Source organism: Carcharodon carcharias, chromosome 1, assembly GCF_017639515.1.
Source record: "Carcharodon carcharias isolate sCarCar2 chromosome 1, sCarCar2.pri, whole genome shotgun sequence".
NCBI lineage: Eukaryota > Metazoa > Chordata > Chondrichthyes > Lamniformes > Lamnidae > Carcharodon > Carcharodon carcharias.
In genome coordinates, this window is record NC_054467.1 from 167906766 (window position 1) to 167933053 (window position 26288).

Sequence of the window (26288 nt, forward strand, 5' to 3'; positions counted from 1 at the left end):
AGTCTCTCAGAAGGCCTTCTTTGGCGGGCTGAGAGTTGTAGCCCAACAACCTCAGCTGGTGTTTCTGAGACCTCCTTTTCAGGGGCAGTTGCCCACTATGTCCCTCAGTGGATGATTTCACCATCTTCCGGGTGCAGTCACGTTTACTCCTGCTGAAACAGATAAAGGGCAACAAGCTCAAAGCAAAACAGTGATGTGCTACATGACGTGTGATGAGAAAGAGGGAAAGGAAAAAAAAAATTAGTTTTTTCTTTCTGATGACTGTCGATAATTTCACTTTTTCTTCCTGAGTGTCCTTTTGTTGGTAGCACTGACCCATATCTCTATCTTCACCTAAATTTCACTGTTGGCTGGACTAGACTCAGGCGCGAGCTGAGCGTGAATGAGCTCAGTAGTTGGGTTTTCTGACAACTCTTCTGAGAAATCAGAGCCTTCTAGATATCTAAATGTATGCCCTCCAATGATGGACATTGATGCTCCCATATCAACTTCCATCTTAATAGGCTGTCCGTTGATCATTATAGCTACTTGGATTGGTTCAATTCTACCCACTTTGAGGTTATATAACAAATGGATGTCTGATTCTATTTCTTCTGGCTCTTCCATGAGGCATATTTCATTTTTCCTTCTGCCTTTATAGTGTTGTTTTAGCCTTTCTCTGTGGTACCACATTATGTGGCCATAGCGGTGGCAGAAAAAGCACTTGACTTGTTTGAGTTGTCGTTCGCTCACTGGATGTCTGGACGTATTTCTCTCATTCATTCTGTGGGTTTTCACTGCAGTACCATTGTTTTTCAATGGCCTTGGGCTAGAGAGCATTTCCTGTCTTTCCATGGAGTCTGAAGTTTTCATTCCTTTTGTTGCAGGATTGTCCAGCTCGAACAGATGGATGCCGCCATTTTATGTATCTTTCATAACTTCGGAAATTCTAATAGCACTCTCCATCGCAGTAGCCTTATTGAAGTCTAGACTAGGTTCAGCTGGCAAATGCCTTTGGATAGTATCATCTCCAATCTCGCATATCAGCCGGTCTCTCAACAAATCACTAATGGACGTTACGAACTCGCAATGCTCAGTTAATGCCTTTAAAACAGACTCATAGTCAGCTATTGTCTCCTCCGGAAGCCTGTTCCTTGAATTGAACTTGAAGCTCTGTATAGTAACTGAGGGCTTTGGTCTCAGGTGGCTCTGTACAATTTTTATCAACTCGTTGAAAGCCTTTGATGTGGGGCATTAGGTGACATAAGGCTGCAGATCAGCCTGTATGGTTTGCTTCCACATAAGGACAAAATAATCACCCTTTTCTTCTCCTCCCTCCCCATGATGTAGTTAGCGGTAAAAAAGAACACTAGGCGTTCGACATACTTAGACCAGTTATCTGTAATGGGGTCAAATGGATCCGCACATCCAAAATGCAGCATTGCGAATGACTGCAAAGGGACTGCACTTCCAATAGGCTCTCTAGGTAATGACGAATTTAGGTGTTTGGCTTACCACAGAGTTGCGTTCTCTCTAGGGTCTCTTATAATTTTCTGTCCATAGCCAAATGTATTGCCACTTTAAGAACAGTCACTGCTTTTTTTTAGCTCTGTCTCTGCAGCTGTCAGCTTTTCTCTACTGCATTTCGTGCTCTTTTTGAGCTTTGGTGGGATCCCTGCGATCGTGATTCTGCAGGGTTTTTTTTATTTTAAACTGCAGCACTGCTTTCTGCTCTGATTGCCAGCTGTCACCTATTTCATAAGGGAAGTACAGATGCTCTTTCCAATGCTTTGCTCACCCATCTTGAAATTTATTTTCTTTTGTTCTTTATCCTCATCGCCAATTTGATGTCTTGGGTAAATGAGCTCATTGGCCAACTGAACTCTAACTGCATGCCTTCCCATGTTCTCATCTGCTTGCAATCAATAATGGGGAGAGACTGATGAAAGAATAAACAGCGATGGTTTATTGAGACATAGGGCAGAGCACCAGATCATACGTGCTTACCCAGAAACCTCCAGAACTAGACTTACAGTTCTCAATTGCCTGCACTGTCCAGTGGCTCGTCAGTGCTGTCACATGATCAGTACACTTGCATTCTCTTAAAGGGACAGGGTACCTCACTTTACTACATACTGGGAGTAAACCTAGAGGGCCTTGGATATCTGTCACCTTTCTCTATTGCTTAGCTCCTCACATGCACTCCCCTGCTGCCATCTGCTCAGCAGATTGCACTCTTCTAATCATGTGCTAACATTGTGAATTTGGAGAGATTAAAAGAGAGATAAGTTAAAATGCTTTCTAATTCTTTTAAATGCTCTTGTAATTACTTTGTGGGCAACAATGTACAACTCCTTAACTGGACAACATTTCATATTTTAATGCTGGCTTTTACCCATTTACGTTAAATGAGTAACTAAAATGGCAGACAAAGGAATTTCAGATAAACAAGTTGAATGTTTTATATAAATATTACCCCAGAGCTTAAGTAACTTTAAGGCCCATGTTGCTCTACCTTTCCACCTTGATCTGCTTCCATTTCACTCTAAGCACCTCTGCTGCATCCAATCAACAAGCCCCAGACTGAGGTTAGAAAGTTGCACTATATGCATATGCAGGGACAATCCCATCCTATCAATTTACAGCACAACATCAAAGCCCTGTGGGAGCAGACAGCTTGGTTACATTCTGGGGAGAAAGTCGCTTCGTGGCAACGTAACTGGATTATCAATCCAGAGGCCCAGAATAATGCTCTGGTGACAGGGGTTCAAATCCCACCAAAGAGCTGGAATTTAAATTCAATGAATCAATAAAATCTGGAATTGAAAGCTAGTAATGGTGGCTATCAATTGTTGTAAAAACCCATCTGGTTCACTAATACACTTTAGGGGAAGAAATCTACTGTCCATACCTGCATGTGACTAGCCTACATGTGACTCCAGTGCAGTCGACTCTTAACTGCCCCCTGCAATGGCCTAACAAGCCAGTCAGTTCAAGGGATTGGACAACAAATGCTGGCCTTACCAGTGATGCCCACATACCATGAAGAACTAAAACAAATCAAAGTCACCACTGTAAGAAAAGATCCACCCAAACTACAAATGCATGTATCTCTGATCTGCACTGATTCTCTGTTAACCTGAAAAAGGGGTATTTTAACTTATTTAACCAATTAGCCTGATAGAAGACCTGTAACTGACACACAAACACCACCCACATTTGTTATACTTGCTCTTGCCTGTTAAATATCCATGAGCTTTTACATTAAAAATTGCCACAAGTGGGAGATTGAAACAACACAGCTTCCTGTACAGAACGTTGGAGACATGTGCAAACAGGGCAAACAATTATAGGTCTCTTAAACCAGATTGAAGAATAGTTAATGAACCATTCAGAGTCTGAATCAGGAAATCAGCTAGGATAGGATACAAATCAGGGACAGAAAGTGAAATAAAGAAGGAAGCAAAGGTGGAGTTAAGAGGGACAGAAAGAAAAAGTAAAAAACAGTCTCAACAACCATCGAAATCTAAAAGAATGAGACTCCATCATTCAATACATCTAAATGGGGAGCTGCGCAAAGAATCCATTTTTGTGCATATTATGGTGGAGCAATAAGCTAAGGACAACTTCTGCATTTTCATCTTTAACCATGTACCTGTGCTGACCTGAGGATGCTGAACGATTTATAAATAAATAATGGTCATTAGGTTCACATTTCTTTTTACATTAAGTTCTGGTCTAACATCTGCAGTTTATGAATTTTGACCATCTAACATGGCTAAATCTAATATATTTATCATGACAGTGAAACATCTTTGCAACTTTTTTTATTTAGGTGAAATTAATTGCTGCAATTTGTGATTGGCTAGATGAATTGATTGTAATATTGAATCAGAAGGTGAGTGCAGAGAATATAACTCTATGATCGTATGACTCTAAGATGTGGCATCACAGTTGACTGCAAGTACAGGTTCAACTGTATTCCAGATAGCATTCAGCGTTTAAATAAACTAATTTGTGCTCTACATTTACAAAAAATGAATTCAGAATAGTTTGAACTACTTTAACATCAAACCAGCAGCTTCTGAGTCTTTGATCTCCAATACCTGAAAGGGTATTTTCCCACTGTTTCCTGATTAGCTCTTCCAACATTTCAATCACATCCCGCCAGATATCATCAAATATCTCCGCTGATGCAGCGTCTTTAATGCAAGCATTGGGAGAAATGGGAGGAATGCCCCGTTTATTTCTCCTTCGAGCAAGCTGAACTTCTTTTTGTTCTGAACTCTCATCATCGCTGATGCTGTAATTGAAGCAAAGCAGAATTAACATAAACTTAATTGTAACTCTCTTCATACAGAGACATTAGTACAACAGTATCACTGAGCTTTTTGTACAACTTAGGTGGTAAATGATCCTTCTTTATCTCTCCTATTAATATAAATTTATTTAAATCAGTGAAGCTTTTGCCTTATGATTGAAAACATTCGGGAAGGGTGAGGATGGAATCACGGTTCCAGTTCTGAGGCCTTCTGTAGAGCCAGAGGAATGTCATTTGACTTCAATAATTAATGCCTCTGCATCTTAAGTAAGTGGGAAACACAAACTTATGAGAAACTTTCTGCTAGTGCCCAGTTTTATTTATAGCATTTTCAAAAGGCCCCACTCAAAAACTAAATAAAGAATATAAGATCCTCAGAAAAAAATGGTACAACCAGACAATTCAAAGCTAGAATTAGACTGAAAGAAGAGACTTAAAATGTTGCCAGAAAGAGTTCTAAGCCTGAGGATTGGAGAGATTTTAAAGCTCAGCAAAAGAGGATCAAGAAATTAATAAAGAAAGAGAAAGTAGGATATGAGAGTAGCTAGCTAGAGACATAAAAATAAGTTATAAAAGCTTCTACAGGCATTTGAAAAAGAAAAAATTAGCAAGCATAAATGCAGGTACCTTACAGACAGAGACAGGCGAAATTATAATGGAAAGTAAGGATACAGCACAGACATTAAACAAATATTTTGGATCTGCTTCATTCTAGGGGAAACAAAAAATACATTCTTGAAGTATTGGGGAACCAAGGCTCTAGAGGAAGTAAGGAACTTAAGGACATTAATGTTAATAAAGAAATAGTACTGGATAAGGTAATAGAACTAAAAAGCAATAAATCACTGGGACATGATGTCCGACAACTTGGAGGTTTGATAGAGGTGACTACAGAGATAGTCAGATGGATTTTGCCCTCCCAATGCAGGTTTGCAGGGGGAGAAGAGGCAGCGAGACCTGATTCCAGGATTTCCGCCCTTATTTTCATCCTGTGCTATATTCAAGGGCTGGGGTTAAAAGGCACGAGTGCAGCAATCCTGCACTCAGCAATCTGACATTTGCGGCTCCATTGCAGGGGTGATGATTTCAGAAACTGAGGAGGTTGGGAAGGTCAATGTAGATGGGGGTGGAATTCTCGGGAGGATTGGGAATGTGCCCATTTACCTGGAAATCCTGGAAAGAGTTCTGAAACAAAAACAAAAAATACTGGAAAAACTCAGCAGGTCTGACAGCATCTGTGGAGAGAAAGACAGAGTTAACGTTTTGAGTCCAAATGACTCTTCTTCAGAGCTAAAGGGAAGTAGAAATGTGGTGAAATATATTTTGCTTAACTGGGGCGGAACAGGCGAAGCTGGATAGAAGGCCAGCAATAAGTGGAGGCAAAGGAGAGATGGCGAAAGATGTCATAAACAAAAGGTCGAAGGGTTGTTAATAGTGGTGGTACTGGCTAAAGGAGGTGCTAATGGTGACATTAAGAGTGGAAAGCAGAATGTGATAATGGCAGGACCAGGGCAAGCACTTTAAAGCACTTTGGAAAGTGACAGATGGCCCTAGTGGGGGTTGGGTGGGGGGAGGGGACAGTGATGGGAAAAAAGATTGAAAAGGCTAAAAGCTGGGGATAAAACAATGAATAAAATGGAAATAATTATAATGAAAATAAGTGGGAAAGAAATAATAATAATTAAATAAATAAAAATTTAAAAATACAAATGAAGAAATTATTTTCATTACTATTATTAATTTCCATTTTATTCATCATCCAGGCACCAGAACCGCATCTTCAAGATCCCATTGGTTTTCTCCACCAAGCTGCGAGCTGCAGCATGAACCTCATTATAATGTCGCTCTGCTGCAGTCTGAGGCTGCTGCATGGGTGTCATCAGCCAAGGCCTCTGCGGGCAGCCCTTGTCCCCAAGGAGCCAACCCTGCAGCCTCTGTGGAACCAGGAAGACTCCAGGGATCTGTGACCAACTGAGAATGTAGGTGTCGTGCACAATCCCTGGAAACCGTGCCCACACCAGCTGCACATTCAGGGAATGGAATCCCTTGTGGTTGATGTAGTTTATCACGTGTTGCAATGGAGATCTGAGCACCTCGTGAGTGCAGTTGTTGGCATCCTGCACCTGTGGAATCCCGAAACCTGGGCGAATCCAATCGCTCTTGCATCCGTCTCTCCTGGTCTCAAGTGAAATGCACAAAGTTGTGTGCCCTCGCAAAGATGGCATCTGTGACCTCATGAATGCATTTGTGGGTGGAGGCTTCTGATATCTCACAGAGGTCACCTGTGGAGGCCTGAAAGGAGCCACTGGCATTGAAATTGAGCGCCATAGTCACTTTCACTTGGCAGTGGATGTCCTCCATGTCCCCATATCGTCAAATCTTGCTGTAGCTGACAGATGTGAGCGATCAGTTCCCTAGACATGTGCAGACTTCAGTCTGGTTCTTTGTCATCTGCAGGAACAACAGGTGACCCTGGGTGACACTAGGCACCGACCAGCGATGGCTCGCTGTGGCTCTCCTGCAGCATGTGTGGGAGCCCCGGCCAACACTTCTTCCTGAGGTTCCTGTCTCTGTGCAGCCAGGAGCCTCAGTCATGCTTTCCTCCGTAGTCTTTGCTTTCTGTGGGCCTTCAGGCATACAGTCAGTTCACCAGGTTCCATGATCCTGATGTAGTCCTCCTGCAGGATAGAACAGGGAGACACGTGGTCAGCATGGGTGTACTAAGAACCTGTCCTGGTTAAGTGTGAAGGACGGACGGTCCAGCAGGAGGGGCAACTCCAGCAGGCAGGCCTAATAATGATGTGTTACAATGAGGTTTCCAACATCCGTAGGCAGGAAACGCGGCCTGCTATCAGCAGGCTGAGTGGACGATTGCAAACTGGTTTCACGCCGTGGTAAAACCAATCACACCATATTGTCCACTCACACCACCAAGCATGCCCGACACTGGCAGGCATGGAAAATTCCACCCACCACTACACATTATTCAGTGAAAGTGAATATATTTTCAGGTTATAAAATGACAAAATATGATTACCTGTGCAACGACTTGTGATCAGAATTTCTTAACGTTTCTAGGCTTACCACTTCTTCTAGATGTTGCCCTGACATCCGCAGCAGGGGTGCAATTGTTGGCTCTGTTGCCTCTGATGATTTTGGTGTGGGTCCTCTGGAGATCCGAGGCCTTGCTTTGACTGTCCTCCTGTGGGCCAGCTGCTCCCTCTGCAGTGACAGAGGATGAGGTTGAGGGTGTCACAGGCAAAGGTAACTCGGAGGGAGAGTACAGCATCTAGGATTCCTGAGTGGATGACCCAGCGGGGACCAGCTGCTGCTCCTCCTCCCTTTGGGAGCCCGAGGGTCCTGGACTGACTCCTTGAGGGGGAGGAGCACCTGGAGGGATGTCGAGGTGTCCTGTTTCCCTCTTGCACTGTCACTGCAGGAACTCACCCATGGCTACTGCAATAGAGTGCAGGTCTGCACGCATCTCCACAATCTGCTGGACCAGGATCTCCATGGTGTCCACCATCCTTCCCATGGACACATCCATGCACTACTTCATCAAAGGGCAGGCAGACGCATTCCTTCAACTCAGGTGCTACTCTGTTGAGGGCTTCCAACAGCTCTGCATGATGTTCCCTCAACTTCTGCCGACTCTTCGTGATGAGTTGGAAGGCCAAATCCAGAGGCTCATCATCTGACTCAGACCTCACAGATGCCTTTTCCCCAGCAGTCCTATAAGTGCTGGGGATCTTGGCTCCTGCTGTGGACACATGTCCATGCGGTGATACCAGTTTATGAAACTGAGCCTGCTCTAGATCTAGGTCCCAACGAGGTGTGTGCCTCTGCGCTGGTGGAGGATGTGGGTAAGCACTGTGACGGGTCTTCCAGGCTGCTTATTTCCAGCTCTTCAACGAAGGAGGTGTCTTCTTCGCTGGAGGTGAGGACATGGATGAAGCTGAGGGACTGACTGGCGGAGGGTTTCGGTCACTTGGCAGAGCTCCCTGTGAACCAAAGTAGAGATAATTAGTACAAGACAACAGAGTCAAAAGCAGGAGAGAGAGCACTTACAGTTGCATTGAGAGAAGGATGTTGTGGGTGCAGGATCCTCACATGGGTGTTTGCTTTTGACCTCACCGTCACCACAGACATGGTCCATGTCCTCACCAGTCAACGCAGTGGCACTCTCCTCAAAGTGAGTGAGGGGCCTAATGTGGGCCAATCCATCCCCGGTCTGAGACCTCTCCCTGCTGTTGTGAGCCAGCTTCTCTTGCGTAAAAACTGAAGGCCTGAGGTGACAGCAGGGCAGGCGAATCAGAGGATGCCCCACGAGCAACCTAGCGTATTTCCCAGAAATGCATAATGAATGAGGCAGGAATAAGATAATACGGTGTGAAAACCTACCATTGCAGCCAGCGGGTAAAATGTCCTTTTCCCGCCGGCTACCACACTTAGTGCAAATCTGGGACGATTCCACACTTAGAACAATTGGGTAGGGCCACACATGGACTATGGTGTACGGTCTTGGTCTTCTTATATAAGGGAGTATCTACTTCCCTTAGAAGGAGTACAGCCAAGGTTATAAATGGGACGTACAGGCCTCCAAACAGTAGTCAGGATGTGGGGCACAAGCTACACCATGAGATAGAAAAGGTGTGTAAGATTGGCAAGGTTACAGTGATCATGGGGGATTTCAATATGCAGGTAGACTGGGAAAATCAGGTTGGTAGTGGATCCCAAGAAAAGGAATTTGTGGAATGTCTACAAGATTGCTTTTTGGAGCAGCTTGTGGTGGAGCCCACTAGGGAACATGCAATTCTAGATTTAGTGATGTGTAATGAGGCAGATTTGATAAGGGAGCTTAAGGTGAAGGAACCCTTAGGAGGAATAGTGACCATAATATGATAGACTTTACCCTGCAATTTGAGAGGAAAAAGCTGGAATCAGATGTAACGGTATTACAGTCGAATAAAGGCAACTACAGAGGTATGAGGGAGGAGCTGGCCAGAATTGGCTGGGAGATGAGCCTAGCTGGAAAGACAGTGGAACAGCAATGGCAGGAGTTTCTGGGAGTAATTTGGGAGACACAGCAAAAATTCATCTCTAGGAAGAAGAAGCATACTAAAGGGAGGACGAGGCAACCATGGCTGACAAGGGAAGTCAGGGACAGCATAAAAGCTAAAGAGAAAGCATACAATGCGGCGAAGAGCAGTGGGAAACCAGGGGATTGGGAAGCCTATAAAGACAAACAAAAGACAACTAAAAAAGAAATAAGGAGGGAGAAGATTAAATATGAGGGTAAACTAGCCAGTAATATAAAAGATTGCATGAGTTTTTTTAGATATATAAAGGGTAAGAGAGAGGCAAAAGTGGACATTGGGCTGCTGGAAAATGACGCTGGAGAAGTAGTAGTGGGGAACAAAGAAATGGCAGAGGAACTGAATAGGTACTTTGTGTCAGTCTTCACATTGGAAGACAAGAGTGACATCCCCAAAGTTCAAGAGAGTCGGGGGGCAGAGGTGAGTATGGTGGCCATTACCAAGGAGAAGGTGCTAGGAAAACTGAAAGGTCTGAAGGTGGATAAATCACCTGGACCAGATGGATTACACCCCAGAGTTCTGAAGGAGATAGCTGAAGAGATAGTGGAGGCGTTAGTGGTGATCTTTCAGGAATCACTGGAGTCAGGGAGGGTCCCAGAGGCCTGGAAAATCGCTAATGTAACCCCCCCTTTTAAGAAGGGAATGAGGCAAAAGATGGGAAATTACAGGCTGATTAGCCTGACCTCGGTCGTTGGTAAGATTCTAGAGTCCATTATTAAGGATGAGATTTCAGAATACTTGGAAGTGCACGGTAAAATCGGGCAAAGTCAGCATGGTTTCATCAAGGGGATGTCATGCCTGACAAATCTGTTAGAATTCTTTGAGGAGGTAACAAGTAGATTAGACAAAGGAGAGCCAATGGATGTTATCTACTTGGACTTCCAGAAGGCCTTTGACAAGGTGCTGCACAGGAGGCTGCTCAGTAAGATAAGAGCCCATGGTGTTAGAGGCAAGGTACTAGCATGGATAGAAGATTGGCTGTCTGGCAGGAGGCAGAGAGTGGGGATAAGGGGATCCTTCTCAGGATGGCGGCCGATGACTAGTGGAGTTCCACAGGGGTCAGTGTTGGGACCACAACTTTTCACTTTATACATTAATGATCTAGATGAAGGAACAGAGGGCATCCTGGCTAAGTTTGTAGATGATACAAAGATAGGTGGAGGGACAGGTAGTATTGAGGAGGCGGGGAGGCTGCAGAAGGATTTGGACAGGTTAGGAGAATAGGCAAAGAAGTGGCAGATGGAATACAACGTGGGGAAGTGTGAGATCATGCACTTTAGCTGGAAGAATAGAGGCATAGACTATTTTCTAAATGGGGAGAGAATTCAGAAATCTGGAGTGCAAAGGGACTTGGGAGTCCTAGTCCAAGATTCTCTTAAGGTTAACTTGCAGGTTGAGTCGTTAGTTAGGAAGGCAAATGCAATGTTGGCATTTATTTCGAAAGGACTAGAATATAAAAGCAGGGATGTGCTGCTGAGGCTTTATAAGGCTCTGGTCAGACCACATTTAGAATATTGTGAGCAATTTTGGGCCCCGTATCTCAGGAAAGATGTTCTGGCCCTGGAGAGGGTCCAGAGGAGGTTCACGAGAATGATCTCAGGAATGAAAGGCTTAACATATGAGGAATGTTTGAGGCCTCTGGGTCTATACTCGATGGAGTTTAGAAGGATGAGGGGGGATCTTATTGAAACTTACAGAATACTGAAAGGCCTGGATAGAGTGGACGTGGGGAAGATGTTTCCATTAGTAGAAGAGACTCGGACCTGAGGGCACAGCCTCAGCGTAAAGAGAAGACCTTTTAGAACAGAGATGAGGAGAAACTTCTTTAGCCAGAGAGTGGTGAATCTATGGAATTCATTGCCACAGAAGGCTGTGGAGGGCAGGTCATTGAATGTACTTAAGACCGAGATAGATAGGTTCTTGATTGGTAAGGCGATCAAAGGTTACGGGGAGAAGGCGGGAGAATGGGGTTGAAAAACTTATCAGCAATGATTGAATGGCAGAGCAGACTCGATCGGCCAAATGGCCTAATTTCTGCTCCTATGTCTTATGGTCTTATGACGGGGTTATCTTTTGGGAGGAGATTGAGTAGACTAGGTCCATATTCCCTAGAATTTAGTACAATAAAAAGTGATCTGATTGAAACATATAGGCCAGAATATAACACTCATCGGGCACGCGCCTAACCCGAATGAGCGTATAATGATGCGCAATGACATCAGGCGAGCATCCTGAGGTCTTTGCGCACTCACGTGATATTTTGCTCCGCGGGCGCGCATGGGAGTCGACAGCGCACCCGCCGACATTTAAAAGGCCTATTACGGCCTTTAAAGTTACGATTGAAAGAAATTTTTTGCTGCCCATCCAACATTACGGTTGGTGGACAGGCAAAAAGACCTTTGCATTTTATAGGAAACCTCATTCACAGATGGGATGAGGTTTCTAACAGCAAGTAAAAATAAACAAAAAATTTTAACATTTCAACATTTCATTAATAACATGTCCCTGTTCATGTGACAAAGTCACATGACCGGACATGTTTTATAACATTTTAAAAATCTTTACTTCTAATTTTTGATATTTTCATCTCTCTGAGGCAGCTCTGTACCTCATGGAGCTTTTCCAGCACACACCCGCCCTCCTGGCGCCCCCCCCAACCAAGGCAGCGCTGAGCGCTGAAGCACGCGTTTCACGCTGAGCGGGCCTTAATTGGCACACCAGCTTGAAATCGCGGTCCGGCCCCGATGGAAGGCAACGGTCAGCTTTCCGATTGCTCCCGCCCACCCCTGCCAGGCCCACCCGCAAGGGCAAAATCCTGCTTATAAAATACTTAAGGGGCTCGACATGGTGGATGCTGGGAGGATGTGTCACCTGGCTGGTGAGTCTAGAATTATTTCTCAAGTTTAAGAGCCAGTCATTTAGGACTGAAGGGAGAAAAAACTTATTCACTCAGAGGGTTGTGAATCTTTGGAATTCTCTACCCCAGAGAGCCATGAACTCAAGACAAAGGTCATCAGACTTTGATAGCGTGGGTAGGTGTAACTGAGGTAAAAGATCCACAATGATCTTATTGAATAACTGTATAACTTCAAGGGGCCAAATAGCCTACTCCAGCTTCTGTATTATTGTGGGCGTAATTTTACGTCAGTGATGTTTTACTGCCCTGCCGAAGTCAATGGAGTTTAGAAGGGCTAGCTGCATTTTGCGGCCTCATCCCCGCTGCAATGGGGACCTAAAATTCCGGCCTATGTTTTTAAAACCAGAGGGAGGAAAACTCTATCTTCCCCCATAAAATTTCCATGCTGCCTGTGATTTTAATCTACCTGTTTTAGTCCGATGGCTTAAGTCAGTTCTCACTCAGAGCATTAGAAGGAGCAGAGTGTTCCATATCAGGAAGAAAGGAGTAGCAAACAACAGCTGTTGGAGAATATCCATGTAACCTGGCTCAACTGCAACATTATAAAGCAGCAATAAAAATGCAGCGAAGGAAATTTCCACAAGCTAGAGTTGCTACATCAAATTGGAGTTAGAAGTGGCAAGTGATGCACATTGTACATGTTAAATGTGTACACTTTGTTCTTTGCACCATTTTAAAATAAAAACTAATTTTTAACAATGCGCAGTAAAGTGGTCAGGGATGGTTTACTTCAAGGAATGAAAATGTAGAAGGAAGAACTTAACCAATTCCGTTTTAAAAAACTGATTCCACATACTTTATTATGTTGAACTAATGAAAACAAACAACGTGAACTTGAAGACAGTGAAAAATCTTGGCCCACATCAGGTATCATCAGCTTCAAGCCACTAAAGTCAGACTGTCTGCAATCACTTAATTTGTATCCAGAATAGACATTAAGGAAGAGTTACCTTAAAAGCTAAGTGCCATCAGGAACTTTTAAATTCTAAATTTATTATCACCACTAATGTTGAAGCTTTGCTCAAATTTAACCTGCTCCTCTAAGCAAGTGGGAAGGATACCCACTGGAAATCAATAGGGTTGTTCTTTAAATAATCAAATTAGCTTCAAATGACAACACTGAGACCTGTCTGTTTATTTAACCAGCACCCTGAGTGGGGAAATCATTGCAACTTTGCCACCACTGAAACTAGCGTTCTCCTCCAGACCCCACAAGGAAGGTTTCAGCCTCTCTGGCTGGGCCTCCCTCTCTCCTGATCATGAGATGCTCCTCAAAGCCCCTCCCCATTGATTTACCTGATTATTGCTGAAACAGACATGTTGGAGTTTTTCGTCTTGTACTCATCAGGACACTTCATAAGAATACCAATATAAGAAGAAAACAACAATTTATACTGTCTAAGAAGTGAATGCTGGTTGGTTGGCAAGTGGACTCTGATTAGTAGAGACATTGTCAAGGAGAATGCACCAATTACTGATGACTGACAGTTAACTGACAAGCATTGTTTGAAATTTAAACCAGGCAGCTTGACTCTGATTCATCAAGGCATTGCCCTGAGGAATGAATCAGCGAATGGCTGTCACTTATTGTGTTTAGCTAAAACAGGCACAATGTGTGTACATGTTCTTTCTGTCTGCAAAGAACAGGACCCTGTGTATTAATATGTGTAGCTTCCAGTACACACAAATGTGCCACACTGCGAGCCCAAGTGACAATCTTAAATTCTTAGCACATTGAGGATTATTTAGCAAATGTTGTCCAATTGCAGAATCACATCTAATGTTGGACACTGTGTTTTGAGTTTTGCAAGCACGGGCTGGTTGGGTGCAGTCTGTACCTTTCCCATTGCGAACAGCGGCTGGGACATCCTGTTTGATACAATCTGCCAGTCTTTGGAACGTATGACCTACATACCAAGTATCACATTGGCACTGAAATTCAAATACCACATTACATTCTGCCTATCACACAAATGAGTAATGTGGTATATGAATTTCAGTGCCAGTGTGATGCTAGGTATGTAGGCCGTACATCCCAAAGACTGGTGGATCGTGTCAAACAGCATATCCCAGCCACTATTTGCAAGGAGCAAGATACCATACCCATTAGATGTGATTCCACAATTGGACAACTTTTTCTAAACAACCCTCAGTGTGCTAAGAAGTACACTGACAGCTAAGTTAAGATTGTCAGTTGGGCTCTCAGTGTGATGCATCTGCGTGTCCTGAAAGCTATGTATATTAATACACAGGACCCTTTTTCTTTGCAGATAGAAAGAACATGTACACACATTGTGCCCATTTCAGCTAAACAAAATAAGTGACAGCCATTCACTGACTCATTCCTCAGGGCAATGCCTTGACCAATCAGAATCAAGCTACCTGGTTTAAATTTCAAACAATGTTTGGCAGTTAACCGTCAGCCACCATTACTGGTGCTTTTGCCACAGCAATGCCTCTACCGATCGGATTCCTCTAGCCAACCAATCAGCACCCTCTTCACATACAGTATAAACTGTTGTTTTCCCCTTATATTGATATTTTATGAAGTGTCCTTAGGACTGCAAGATGAAAAGCTTCAACATGTCTCTTTTTTCAGCAATATCCAAGTTCTGCACTACCAAACCACTATTTACCCAATTGCTGGGGATGATTCTTCTGGTCCTGCCAGTGGTCTCATGCTGGTTAACATTCCACTCCCTCCAGCTGACCGAATGCCGCTTCCCTTTCATTTTCGGTCAGCAACTGATTGAGGAATTGTAGATGAGACTCAGAAGTTAAAGTAGCCTGAGCCTCATGCTGCCAAGGTTTGGGATGACTTGTTGCTTACTTTGAACCCCACTTGCCTGATTTCTAGCTCAAGTTTTATTGGAACTTTTGTTTCGATGTTTCCACCTCCCCTCTTGCACCCCAGAAACCTGGAAAAGTTCTCGGAATATGTGAGATTATTTGCTGATTTTCTGTCCCTCCAAACAGCTCCATACAATCTAGATGACAATGGCAACTTGAATTTGAGACTGCAGCACGTTCATACATGAGCCCACTACACCACCATTAACCTTGCTGAACCTTAGGTGGTGTCCCCTGTACTGTTACTTTTACACTCTGAGGAATGCTAAACAGAAACACAACTTAACCTGTAATGAAGAGAGAAAATGCTGGAAATACTCAGCAGGTCAGGGAGCATCTGTGGAGGGGGAAACAAAGTTAATGTTTCAGATCAATGATCATTCATTGTCAAATGCTGCCTGACCTGTTGAGTATCTCCAGCATTTTCTGTTGTTATATCACATTTCCAATATCCATGGTAATTTACTTTTAGTTTACATTAGCCTGAACCCATTCCCAGAAGCAGCAGGCTGTATTTTAATAAAATCATCATTGGATTGAATAATTTTGATCAAACGCAAATACAATTTCAGTCAAACTATAACATTTACTATTTGAGACATGAAAGTAAAACTATTTTCTGCATATACATAACCTCCGCTTACCATTCTTTACTGTCATATGCAAAATACTCTTCAATGTTTCCGTCCACATCATAGATCTCCTCCTCAAGGAATGAGAAAATAGAGGAGTCTGAGTCGAGGGAACTCATAGTGGAGTTTGATCCACTGTGGAAGGGAGATTGGGCCGGAAGCAGACGTAGGCCTGAGAGGCTCAGCCTGAGAGAAGAAAAATGTTTTTAGGGCTTATACGTTCTACAAGAAGAATTTATTCAATCACACCATTGCAATTAACAGGGCAGTTTTACAGTGTTCGGTGCACTTATTCCTTATGTGTAAGTCAATAAAACCAAATTATAAATAATGGATTTTTTTAAAAGCTGGAAAACATGGCCAGGATCTTTAGGGGGCGGGGCCCGCTCGCTGACGCGTAAAATGATGCGGGATAACGTCAGGTGCAACTCCCGACGTCACCCCACATCATTTCCATTTTCAGGTCGGCGGGGGCGCAGGCAAATCAGCTGTGCACCCGCCGACCTGTCAACGGCCAATTGAGGCCATTTAAAAACTAATTGAGGTCGTTAATGGACCTGCCCATCCAAACTTAAGGTTGGCGGGCAGGCCAGGAGTCCTGGTGGGCTTCAGAAAAAGCATGACACCTCATCCATGGACGGGATGAGGTTTCAAGTAGGTTTTTAAAAATTTAACCCCCGCCCCACCTGCACAGGGAGCGCATAGCACTTCCTGGCAGACGTCAGGCCTTAATTGGCCTGCCCACGTAAATTAGCAGGGCGTCCCAAATCGGGGGCGCCGATCGGAGGCGCGACTGCACGCACCCAATCCTGCACAACCCCCCCCACCCCACAATGGGGAGAAAATTCTTCCCATGTTGCTGGCATCACTGGCTAAGCGACAATGTCCTGTTTCAAAAACAGAAAATGCTGGAAACCGTCAGCAGGTTAGTCAGTGTGTAGGCAAAAGAGCAGAAAAGTTAGCCCTTCACGTGTAGGCCCTTTATCAGAACTGGAAGAAATTACAGGCGGATAGCATTTTAAAAGGACACAGAACAAAGGGAAACGGGACCTTTATGATACATAAATTATACAAGAGAACAACTGATAGTAGAAAATCTTTCACAATGTTGATTGAAGGTCTATTTAATCTATGAGTTAAGGACTTACTCTTTCATGTCGCTGGTGCTATCACAGAAACTAGGTAATGCCCTCGTTATCACGGAGCTGTTTCCTCTACTCTGGAAATGTTGAAAGCCTTCATCTTTTGGCAGCAAGAGCTGGGTTCCCAAAATCCTGCATCATGTACAAAAAGACGGAAAGCAAACAATCCAGCTGGTTATAATACTTTTCACCTAACAACATTTCTGGGTCAATCAAGATTAGAAGCTGCACGTAGCAAAATATGAAAACAAGCAACAATTTATATTTACATGGCACCTTTAATGTGGTAAAACTTCCCAAGAAGCTCAGCTGAAGAAGATATTAGGATAGATGACCAAAAGCTTGGTCACAAAGGTCGGCTTTAAGGAACATCTCAAAGGAGAAAAGAAAATTCCAAAAATAAGGGCCTAGGCAGATAGAGGTATGTCTGCCAACGGTGAAGCAATTAAAATTAGAGATGCTCAAGAAATAAGATTTGGAGGAGAGCAGCGATCTCAAAGGGTTCTAGGGCAGGAAGAGTTTACAGAGATAAGAAGGGGCAAGGCTATGGAGGGATTTGAAAAAAGTGAATTTTAAAATCGATTCTTTGCCAGAGAGGGACCGATGTAGAGCACTGAGCACAGGGGCAAGCAGGAAAGTAGCACTGAGGCCACAATCAGATCAGTCATGAGCTTATTGAATGGCGGGGCAAGCTCGAGGGGCCGAGTGGCCTACTCCGACTCCTAATTCATATGATTGTATGTTTGTTAATAGGGGTGAAAGGAACTTGGTGCAAGGTAGGACAGAGGCAGCAGATTTTTGGATGAGATCAAGTATATGGATGCACAAGGTGGGAGACCTGCAAAGAAAAGCTTAGAGTATTCGAGAATAGAAGCGACAACAGATACAAAGGCCTAGGAGGAGCATTCATTACAGAAAAATCTGACAAAACAGACCCTTTGTCTGAGCGCAGTGCTGATAAAGGAGTCTGTGACTACAGGTGCTGGTAAAAAAGATAAATGCTGGATAGTCTCATCAAGTCAGGCAGTTTCTGTCAATAAAGCGTGAGTTCAGTGTTGTTTCAGGGATAAAACCTTAGTTGCTGCCTCACCTACTGAGAACCGGCAGTGCTTTTTGGCTCTGTTTATTTTCCTTAATTTTCTTGTTTCAATAGTTTCTCCTGTTTCAGCTTCAGATCTGAATTACATCTCAGTACCTTAGCTCTTCACATATCCCTTGTTTCCATCATTTTAGTTCTTTGATGCAAGCATCTTTGTGGTCAAAGAATCATAGAATGATACACCACAGATGGAACACATTCAGTCCTACGTGCCTCTGCCAGCTCTCTGAAGGAGCTATTCAATTACTCCTATTCCCCTTCCCAATCCCCTTAGCTCAGCAATTTTTCCCTTCACATTCCCTTTTGCAAGTTATTCTTGAATCTGCTTCCACCACCCTTTCAGGTTGTGCATTCCAAAATCATCCAACGAGCTCCTGTTTCTCTTTTATACAGTTATAGATCACTTAGTAAAACTCTCTTGGGCCCAGATTTTTATCTCCAGGGTGGCGGACTGAAACGGAAGTCAGGGCAGTCAACCCCAGAGCAAATGCCGGGTGCAGAGGTACAAGTCCTACTTCTGTGCTCCAGCACTGTGTTTAAATAAATTAAAAAAAATAAAAAGCATCTCTCCAGCCTTCAACCCACCTCACCCCCTCACACTCCCTATGCCCTATCTATGACAACCTATGCCAACCCTGCCCGCATGGCTTCCCATACCCCTATTCAACTTAGTGCCCCTGTGCCCACCCCCATTGCCCATGCCCCTGATGCCAACTTAGTGCCCTGCTACCCATCCCCATACCCCCATGCCAACTTAGTGCCAACTCATGCCAATCCATGCCCCCCTCCAGCACCCTTTTCCTTTACTCCCTCCATGCCAACTCACCTAGTAACAGTATCCCTGGACAATTCCTTGACAGCTTTGACACCTCCTGGACAGCTTAGACAGCTTTGACACTTCCTGGATAGCTTTGATAGCTTTGATACTTCCTTGACGACTGAACACTTTCTTGACTGCTGGACAGTTCCTTAACAGTTAGACAGTTCCTTGAGAGTTGGACAGTTCTTTGACACCTGCACAGTTCTCTAACAGTTCCTTGACAGATGGACAGCTCCTTGACAGCTGGACAGTTCCAATCAGTTTGTGCATAAAAAGTACATAATCATGTTCATCTTTAACAATCCCAAAGGGTACCTTACCTCTCCCAAAGGTCTTCTGGGAACTTATACAAAGGGGTACCTTACCTCTCCAAAGGGATAACCTAGCTTTCCAAATGCATCCACCAAGTTTAAACCTCTTCTTACCTGTTTTATTCTGCACACTTCAGATTCCACATCCCTGTCCTTTCAAAATCCCACATCAACGGAGGCAGCTGGTGATTTCAATAGCCAGCTTCCTCCACAAATTGTGTATGCGTGAATCCCAGCCCAATTCCAGTCCCGCCCCCGTGAAGATGGGAATTGTCGGGTTGAGGGTAGGACTTAGAAAATTCAACCATATCCGGAATTTTCGCCATGATGGGGAGCCTTGGATTTTGCCCCTCTTTGCTCTCATTATTTTGATTCCATTTAAGTGATTGTTTTATTCTGATAGAATTACTCCTCAAACATCACCTCAGCTGTGCTCTCCACTGATGCTGAATGAGCTGCTCAGTGTTCCCAGCATTTTCTATTTTTGTGTCAGATTTTTTTTTCCCTCTTCCATGAGTGGGATTTTAGATCCCAGAAGGTCTCCGGCAGAAGTTAAAACCTGCCTCATGTTAATTCCGATGCATCCAGCAGCAGCATGAGCCCACGGTGATTTTATATGCTGGTCCTCATTACCTACCTGGAATGGCCAGGAATCAGCAGCTGGATTGTGGAAAATTGGGCATCCCTATGCCTTCAGGTTCCCATAAGTTAGAGATAATCAGACTTTAGAATCGAAATGCTGACCCTCATCAAGTGCATTTCTTTCCCCTTTCCATGTGGTTGGTGGACTGATGTATTGCTACTCGGCACATGACTGCAATGCCACAGTGAACATGGTAATCCGGGATATATATTCATAGAACAATTGGTTCTCAGCTCTTTAATGAATAACATAACAACATAATAAGCACTGCCTGTGAGCTCGCAGATGGTTATGGGAAGGGGCTTCTGGGGGGTTGGGGGGTGCGTCTCATGGGAAGGAAGAGTCCAGGGCAAGGGAGGCCTAAAGGTATTCATGAGCCCTTCTGATCCCCTTTGCCCCACAAAGAATAGTAAAACAACTCACCTTTCAGGGCTTCCTCACATCATGATCCATTTCTGAGCAGCTTCAGCCTGGCAGGTAAGCCATAGATGCCTACGTTCAGTTAGAATTTCAGTCAGGGCCTGAGCTGCTTATTTGAAGGACAGCATCGGCTTTAAGGAAATGTCTTTGAACCTACTCAGCACGAAGCAGCTAATTAGTAAATAGGGCATGTTAATTGCTCACCTATCTGTTTTTTGCTGAACAGCTAGGGTTAAGATACCCTCCCCCTATTTTTCTCTCATTCTCACGGCATAAATGGCTAGTTTTGGCATATTGTTTCCATTGATACTGCTGTTAATTGTTATCTCGAGATAGGTGATGTCTTGTTTCTCAAGTACTGACCTGAGCTGGGGTGAACGTTCTCTCCATTCTTGACACTCAGTTTGAATGCTTTCCGTACGACTGCTCACCTTTCCTTCAAATAGCATCTCATCGATTTCCCAGAACAGCTGATGTACTGTCCGCGTGTTTGCTTTGTCAAATTCCTAAAACCCAAGCATAGAGAGTCATTGTCTGCCAGTGATGTCTCTTAAGAAAGTAACTTGTACTCTCTTTGACTGAATCGGGTCAGAATATGAGAGCTGTTGTGAATTGGTGCAAATTGAATTTATTTGGATTGATCCAATCTAGAGAAGCTTGGATTTCAGTTGACCCAGTCCATGAGAACATAACATCAGATATGAAACACAAAAATCTGCCTCTAAACTTACACAGCAAAAACTGATTATTGCAATATGAAGAAATCCAAATCTGAGTATAAACCTCTTAAGATTTTGACGGATGTGGATCGATTTGGCCAATGCTGAGGCTGTGGGATAGACCTCCATGCCCCTGGATTAGAAGGGAGTAAAAAGCAGCCAGGATTTCCTGGAAAATCAGGTAGGTTACCTCCAGAAAATAACATATTGGGTATGGTCCATGAATAATCTGAGACATGACAGATGGCAGCATACTTGGGAGGGAACAGGTGAGTTTGGATTAATGATTTCCAAAGCATTCCATCACTTGCATCATGTTCGGTCTGTTGTAGACTAATTGATAGAGATGAATTGCTACGATCAGTCAACAATTCCATGATCGTTTAACCATGCGACTAGCAGGATCAGCCCTTGGTCTTTTATCATCTCGCAATTCATATGGTCCTATTCCTGAGTTATCCAGTGACCCTGCTGAAAGTGCAGTGTGTGAGCATCAGGTGAAAACAGCAGCTAGCTTTCTATTGATTCCCCTGCTGTAGAATAGTTTCCTCACATTCACAGGAAGAATAGGCACTTGGGCAGGGTGGCAGAAGGTGCCTGAAGAATTCTGACTTTCAGTAGAGAAAGAGGAGAAAAAAGGTGAAAATTGGAAACAATATTTCAGAATTGGAAGGATATAATCAGCTTTGGCCAGACAAAAAACCGATTCAGAATTCAGATGAATTCTACAGTACCAAGCATCCCTTACAGCCCACCTGTAACCCCGAACATCCTTTACACCTTGTCAGTAACTGCCAGCATCCTTTACTCACCAACTATAACTCCCAGCATCCTCCTCACCCTATATTTAACTTCCAGCATCCTTGTCACCTGCCTCTAACCCCTAACATCCTTCATACCCTGTCTATAACTCCCAGAATCCTTGTTACCCTGCGATACTCACGTCATCTCTCCAGGAGTAGACTGAACTGCGCTCTGTGGACAGGCCTGTTGTATAGCTCTGGATTGCAGACCAAGAATTATTAAGGTATGTTGGTGTGGTCTGCCCACTGGGTGATTCAGATACAATGGATTCATTACTAAAAAGAAAAGGAAAGTTACTTTCCATCACATGCTAAGGAATCCACTCAGCCATTGTAATATTAGAATTAAAATAGAACCCCCACATTCCCTTTGTATTTCTCCCAGTATGGTATTAAAATATAGAAAGAACTTCAATCTATATAGCACCTTTTCTCAACTTCTGCATGTCCCAAAGCACTTCATGGCAAATGAAGAACTTTTGAAGTGTAGTCGCTATTGTAATGTCAATTTTTTGCACAGCAAGGTCCCACAAATGGCAATGAAATAAATGACCAAATCATCTGCTTTTGGTGTTGGCTTCAGGATAACTTCCCTACTCTTCTTCAAATAGTGCCTTGGGCTCTTTTATGTCAAATGAGAGGACAGACAGGGCTACAGTTCAACGTCTCATCTGAAAGGCTGCACCTCCAACAGTGCAACATTTACTTGTCAGCCGAGATGTGTACTATAGTCTCTGTATTGAGGCTTGAACGCATGACCTTCGATAGCCAGTGTGCTACCACTGAGTCAAAGTTGACACCAATATATAAATTCAGGTATCCAAATCTCTCTTGAATAATTCTACTTAATTTTGCTATCACAATCAGAGTTTCTGTGGGACGATTTGATAAAAATATACTGGCACACATTTTTAAACACACATTACTCCATAGTTGAAACATCCCCACTATAGGGGCAGCTGTTTTGTATTTATCCAGTGTTTTAACATTGTTGTACATGTTTAAACTCTCAAGTTCACAATCAATTTATTCCCACAAAAATTCAGCACTTCAAGGTTATCCACATTTTCTTGTGGTTATAATAGTCCCAAAGGTTCATGGTGTCAGTTCACCAGCATAACTATGAAGGAGCACCTTCCAGTGACTTCCAGCACTGACCCTGCCAAAGTCTCTCGGGGAAAGGGAGTTTGTGGCAGCCTGAAGCGGGTTGGGGGGAGGAGGCTGTGTGTGCAAGAAGTAGCATTGAGCAATTGCTGAGAAGCCTACAGCACCAACAGACAAAAATAATTATTTCCCTTAGGTCTATTGCACTGCCCCTAATGCCCCACCAACTCCATCTCCATTTTGTAACCTGATCCTAGACATTTATCAAAAGGCTGACAAAAGGTTTCAGTTACGAATATCTCAGCCAGGGTACTAATGTGGCAAAATGAAATTTGTCAACGACTTAACAGCATCACTACTATAACGCCACTTGGGGCATAGGAACAAATTATGACATCACATAAACAAGATACATTTTGTCAAAATTTTTAGAATGAAAATAGTATGATGAAAAGTTTGCTATGTCAAGGTTTTGACCATAACTTTTATTTTAATCATGCCTCCACCCCCACAATTTTCTTGCTGAAGATGATGACTCCTTTGCTTCCACTATGTTATCGGTTCTCCAAGTATCAATTTGTCAGGAAACAGTCAGTAGGCTATCCCACTACAGGAGCATCACAGCGGGTACTAATCCAGTCATCATCTGATGTCCACTCACATATGCTGGACAGGGGCTTAAGATCTGGTTGATTTTATCCTCACTAACTCAGGATACTAGGGCCAATCTCACATATCCACTTTCTGAAAATTTAATTGACTAATTTACTATGGAGTAAGGTTAATCCTCATTAGTGGTTTATATAGCTTAGGAATCACAGAGCCTTATTTTTGTTGACTCAAGAACACAGCGAAGTTTAAACAATAGCACACAATCTGAAAGACAACAGGCATTGCAATATTTCATGAACATGCATCATTTGCTTTACTGTTGTCTAAATTCACACTAAATATCCATGCGAAGCCAAGCTATTTCACTAGAGAGCAATGGAAAATTCAATCACAATTAAATATAGAAAGCTGAGAAAAATGTAATGTTCCAGAGTGCGAGAAATGGAGGAAGATGTGTTTCAAATAAGTGAACCTATAGGAGAGAATTTACTCCCAGTGATGGAGAACTCATTGGAAACCAGTGGAGCCCCACGTCGCTTCTCTCCAGGAGGCCCAGTGCAATTTAATGCAAGCAGGCACTCAACTAGCCAGTGCCAAGCCTCCTATATGATCAAGGCCCCAGAGGGTGGAAAATCCATCCCCATGAGCTGCCAGCTAATGAGACTGGCAGCTCTCCATTGCCAGCAGCCCCACCAGGAGCAGCGGCTACTGCCTGTAATACTCCAAGACCTTCACCAAGGATCATCGCTGGATTGCTGGAGACAGCTGAGTGGGTAGGATGGGAATCGCGGGGAGGGGGTTGGCAGTGAGGAGTGGGGGGGGCGGTCAAAGGCAAGCGCAGGGGGTTGGCTTTCAGTGCCACCCTCATTCCCAAAGCTGGGTACCAGCTGCCACCACCCCCCTACTCCACCCCTCCCCCCACCAAAAGGCCACTCGATAACCTGACAATGTTTGCTGGGTGACCTTTGGAAGACACAGGAGACCTGTGCAAGTCCCATTAATTCCTGAGCCACCAATGAATTCTGGCAATCTCAGATATAGAATTCAATGGTGGCTCAGGAATTAATGGGACTTGCACAGGTCTCCTGTGTCTTCCAAAGGCCACCCAGCAAACATTGTCAGGTTATCGAGTGGCCTTTTGGTGGGGGGAGGGGTGGAGTAGGGGGGTGGTGGCAGCTGGTACCCAGCTTTGGGAATGAGGGTGGCACTGAAAGCCAACCCCCTGCACTTGCCTTTGACCGCCCCCCCCACTCCTCACTGCCAACCCCCTCCCCGCGATTCCCATCCTACCCACTCAGCTGTCTCCAGCAATCCAGCGATGATCCTTGGTGAAGGTCTTGGAGTATTACAGGCAGTAGCCGCTGCTCCTGGTGGGGCTGCTGGCAATGGGGAGCTGCCAGTCTTATTAGCCGGCAGCTCATGGGGATGGATTTTCCACCCTCTGGGGCCTTGATCATATAGGAGGCTTGGCACTGGCTAGTTGAGTGCCTGCTTGCATTAAATTGCACTGGGCCTCCTGGAGAGAAGCGATGTGGGGCTCCACTGGTTTCCAATGAGTTCTCCATCACTGGGAGTAAATTCTCTCCTATAGGTTCACTTATTTGAAACACATCTTCCTCCATTTCTCGCACTCTGGAACATTACATTTTTCTCAGCTTTCTATATTTAATTGTGATTGAATTTTCCATTGCTCTCTAGTGAAGTAGCTTGGCTTCGCATGGATATTTAATCTTTTAAAACCAAAATCAACAAAATTGGGATAAATCAGGCACAGCCCCTAATTCAGGTCAGCTGTAAAACCAAGAACAAAGTTTAAAGGAAACTTACAAACTTTAAATCAAAATGTGATTAAAGGGGTCAACAAAACACCCCAGTCCCCGCGGTGCCCACCGAGCACGGAAGGCCTCGAGAGTGCCAGCAGACACCGCTTGCTCCTTCTCCAGGGACATCCGGCAGCGAACGTAGCCGCAGAAGAGGGACAAACAATCGGGCGGGACTCCCCCGTCGATCGCCCGCTGCCTGGACCTGTTAATGGCCAACTTGGCCAGGCCCAGGAGCAGGTTCACGAGGAGGTCCTCCTCCTTCCCGACCCCCTTCTGGATATTTAATGTGAATTTAGACAATCTCAGATATAATTGGTTCTAAAGGGCTCATTAATGAGCCTAATTAACATCCAGGCACCAGCAGGCGAGATTCCCATGTCGGCCCTTCTGGGGACAGTTTTCCTGATGCTGAAAATCGAAAGTAGATACTCCCACCCAATTCTCCCAGCATTCCCCCACCCCCCTCACCCCGGTTATCAAGTTTGCAGACTCCATCAAATCCTGGTTATTGCCTTTGCTTTACGATTTTATTAAAAAAACACAATACTATCTACCAGAAGCCTTGTCAGTGCAAATACACCTATATTCAACAATTACACCTGGCTGCACCTCATGACTAAACTAATTCTCATGTACATTAATCATTCATAACTCTACAGTTTCTTTCTAATTATCTATTGAATAATACATCAAAACATTTCACCTGTTGTAATTCTGAATTGCTCCTTGAACATGTTTTGTAAAATTAGCTGGAATAGAATCATTTGTTTTCTCAGGAAAGCAGTGAAAGTCGGCTGTTCCTTTTGATATTCCCTTTCTGTTGGAAAGTAAAAGACAAGTAATTAGAGTAACATAGTCTACTTCTTGACTTGGTAATGGCAAAACAAAAATCCTGAAATTTCATGGCTGTTTCAGCAGAGTCCCACTGAAAGACCACTGGAATAGTTTCAAATTCTACCTGGACCCAGATTCACCAGGACCTCACCTTAACTGCTCT

The 26288-nt window shown here is 43.9% G+C and overlaps 1 protein-coding gene across 1 annotated transcript in view; it reads right to left on the reverse strand.

Annotated features, from left to right (window-relative positions):
- LOC121275632 (protein FAM149A-like) overlaps positions 1-26288 on the reverse strand; it is a 150987-nt gene that overhangs the window by 65576 nt on the left and 59123 nt on the right. The window contains exons 3-8 of the mRNA XM_041183130.1: positions 25995-26108; positions 21893-22028; positions 20594-20736; positions 16944-17069; positions 15808-15981; positions 4086-4276 (exon numbers count right to left, since the gene is read on the reverse strand). Coding sequence (XP_041039064.1) covers positions 4086-4276; positions 15808-15981; positions 16944-17069; positions 20594-20736; positions 21893-22028; positions 25995-26108 — 884 coding nt within the window. The remainder of the gene's footprint in view (positions 1-4085; positions 4277-15807; positions 15982-16943; positions 17070-20593; positions 20737-21892; positions 22029-25994; positions 26109-26288) is intronic.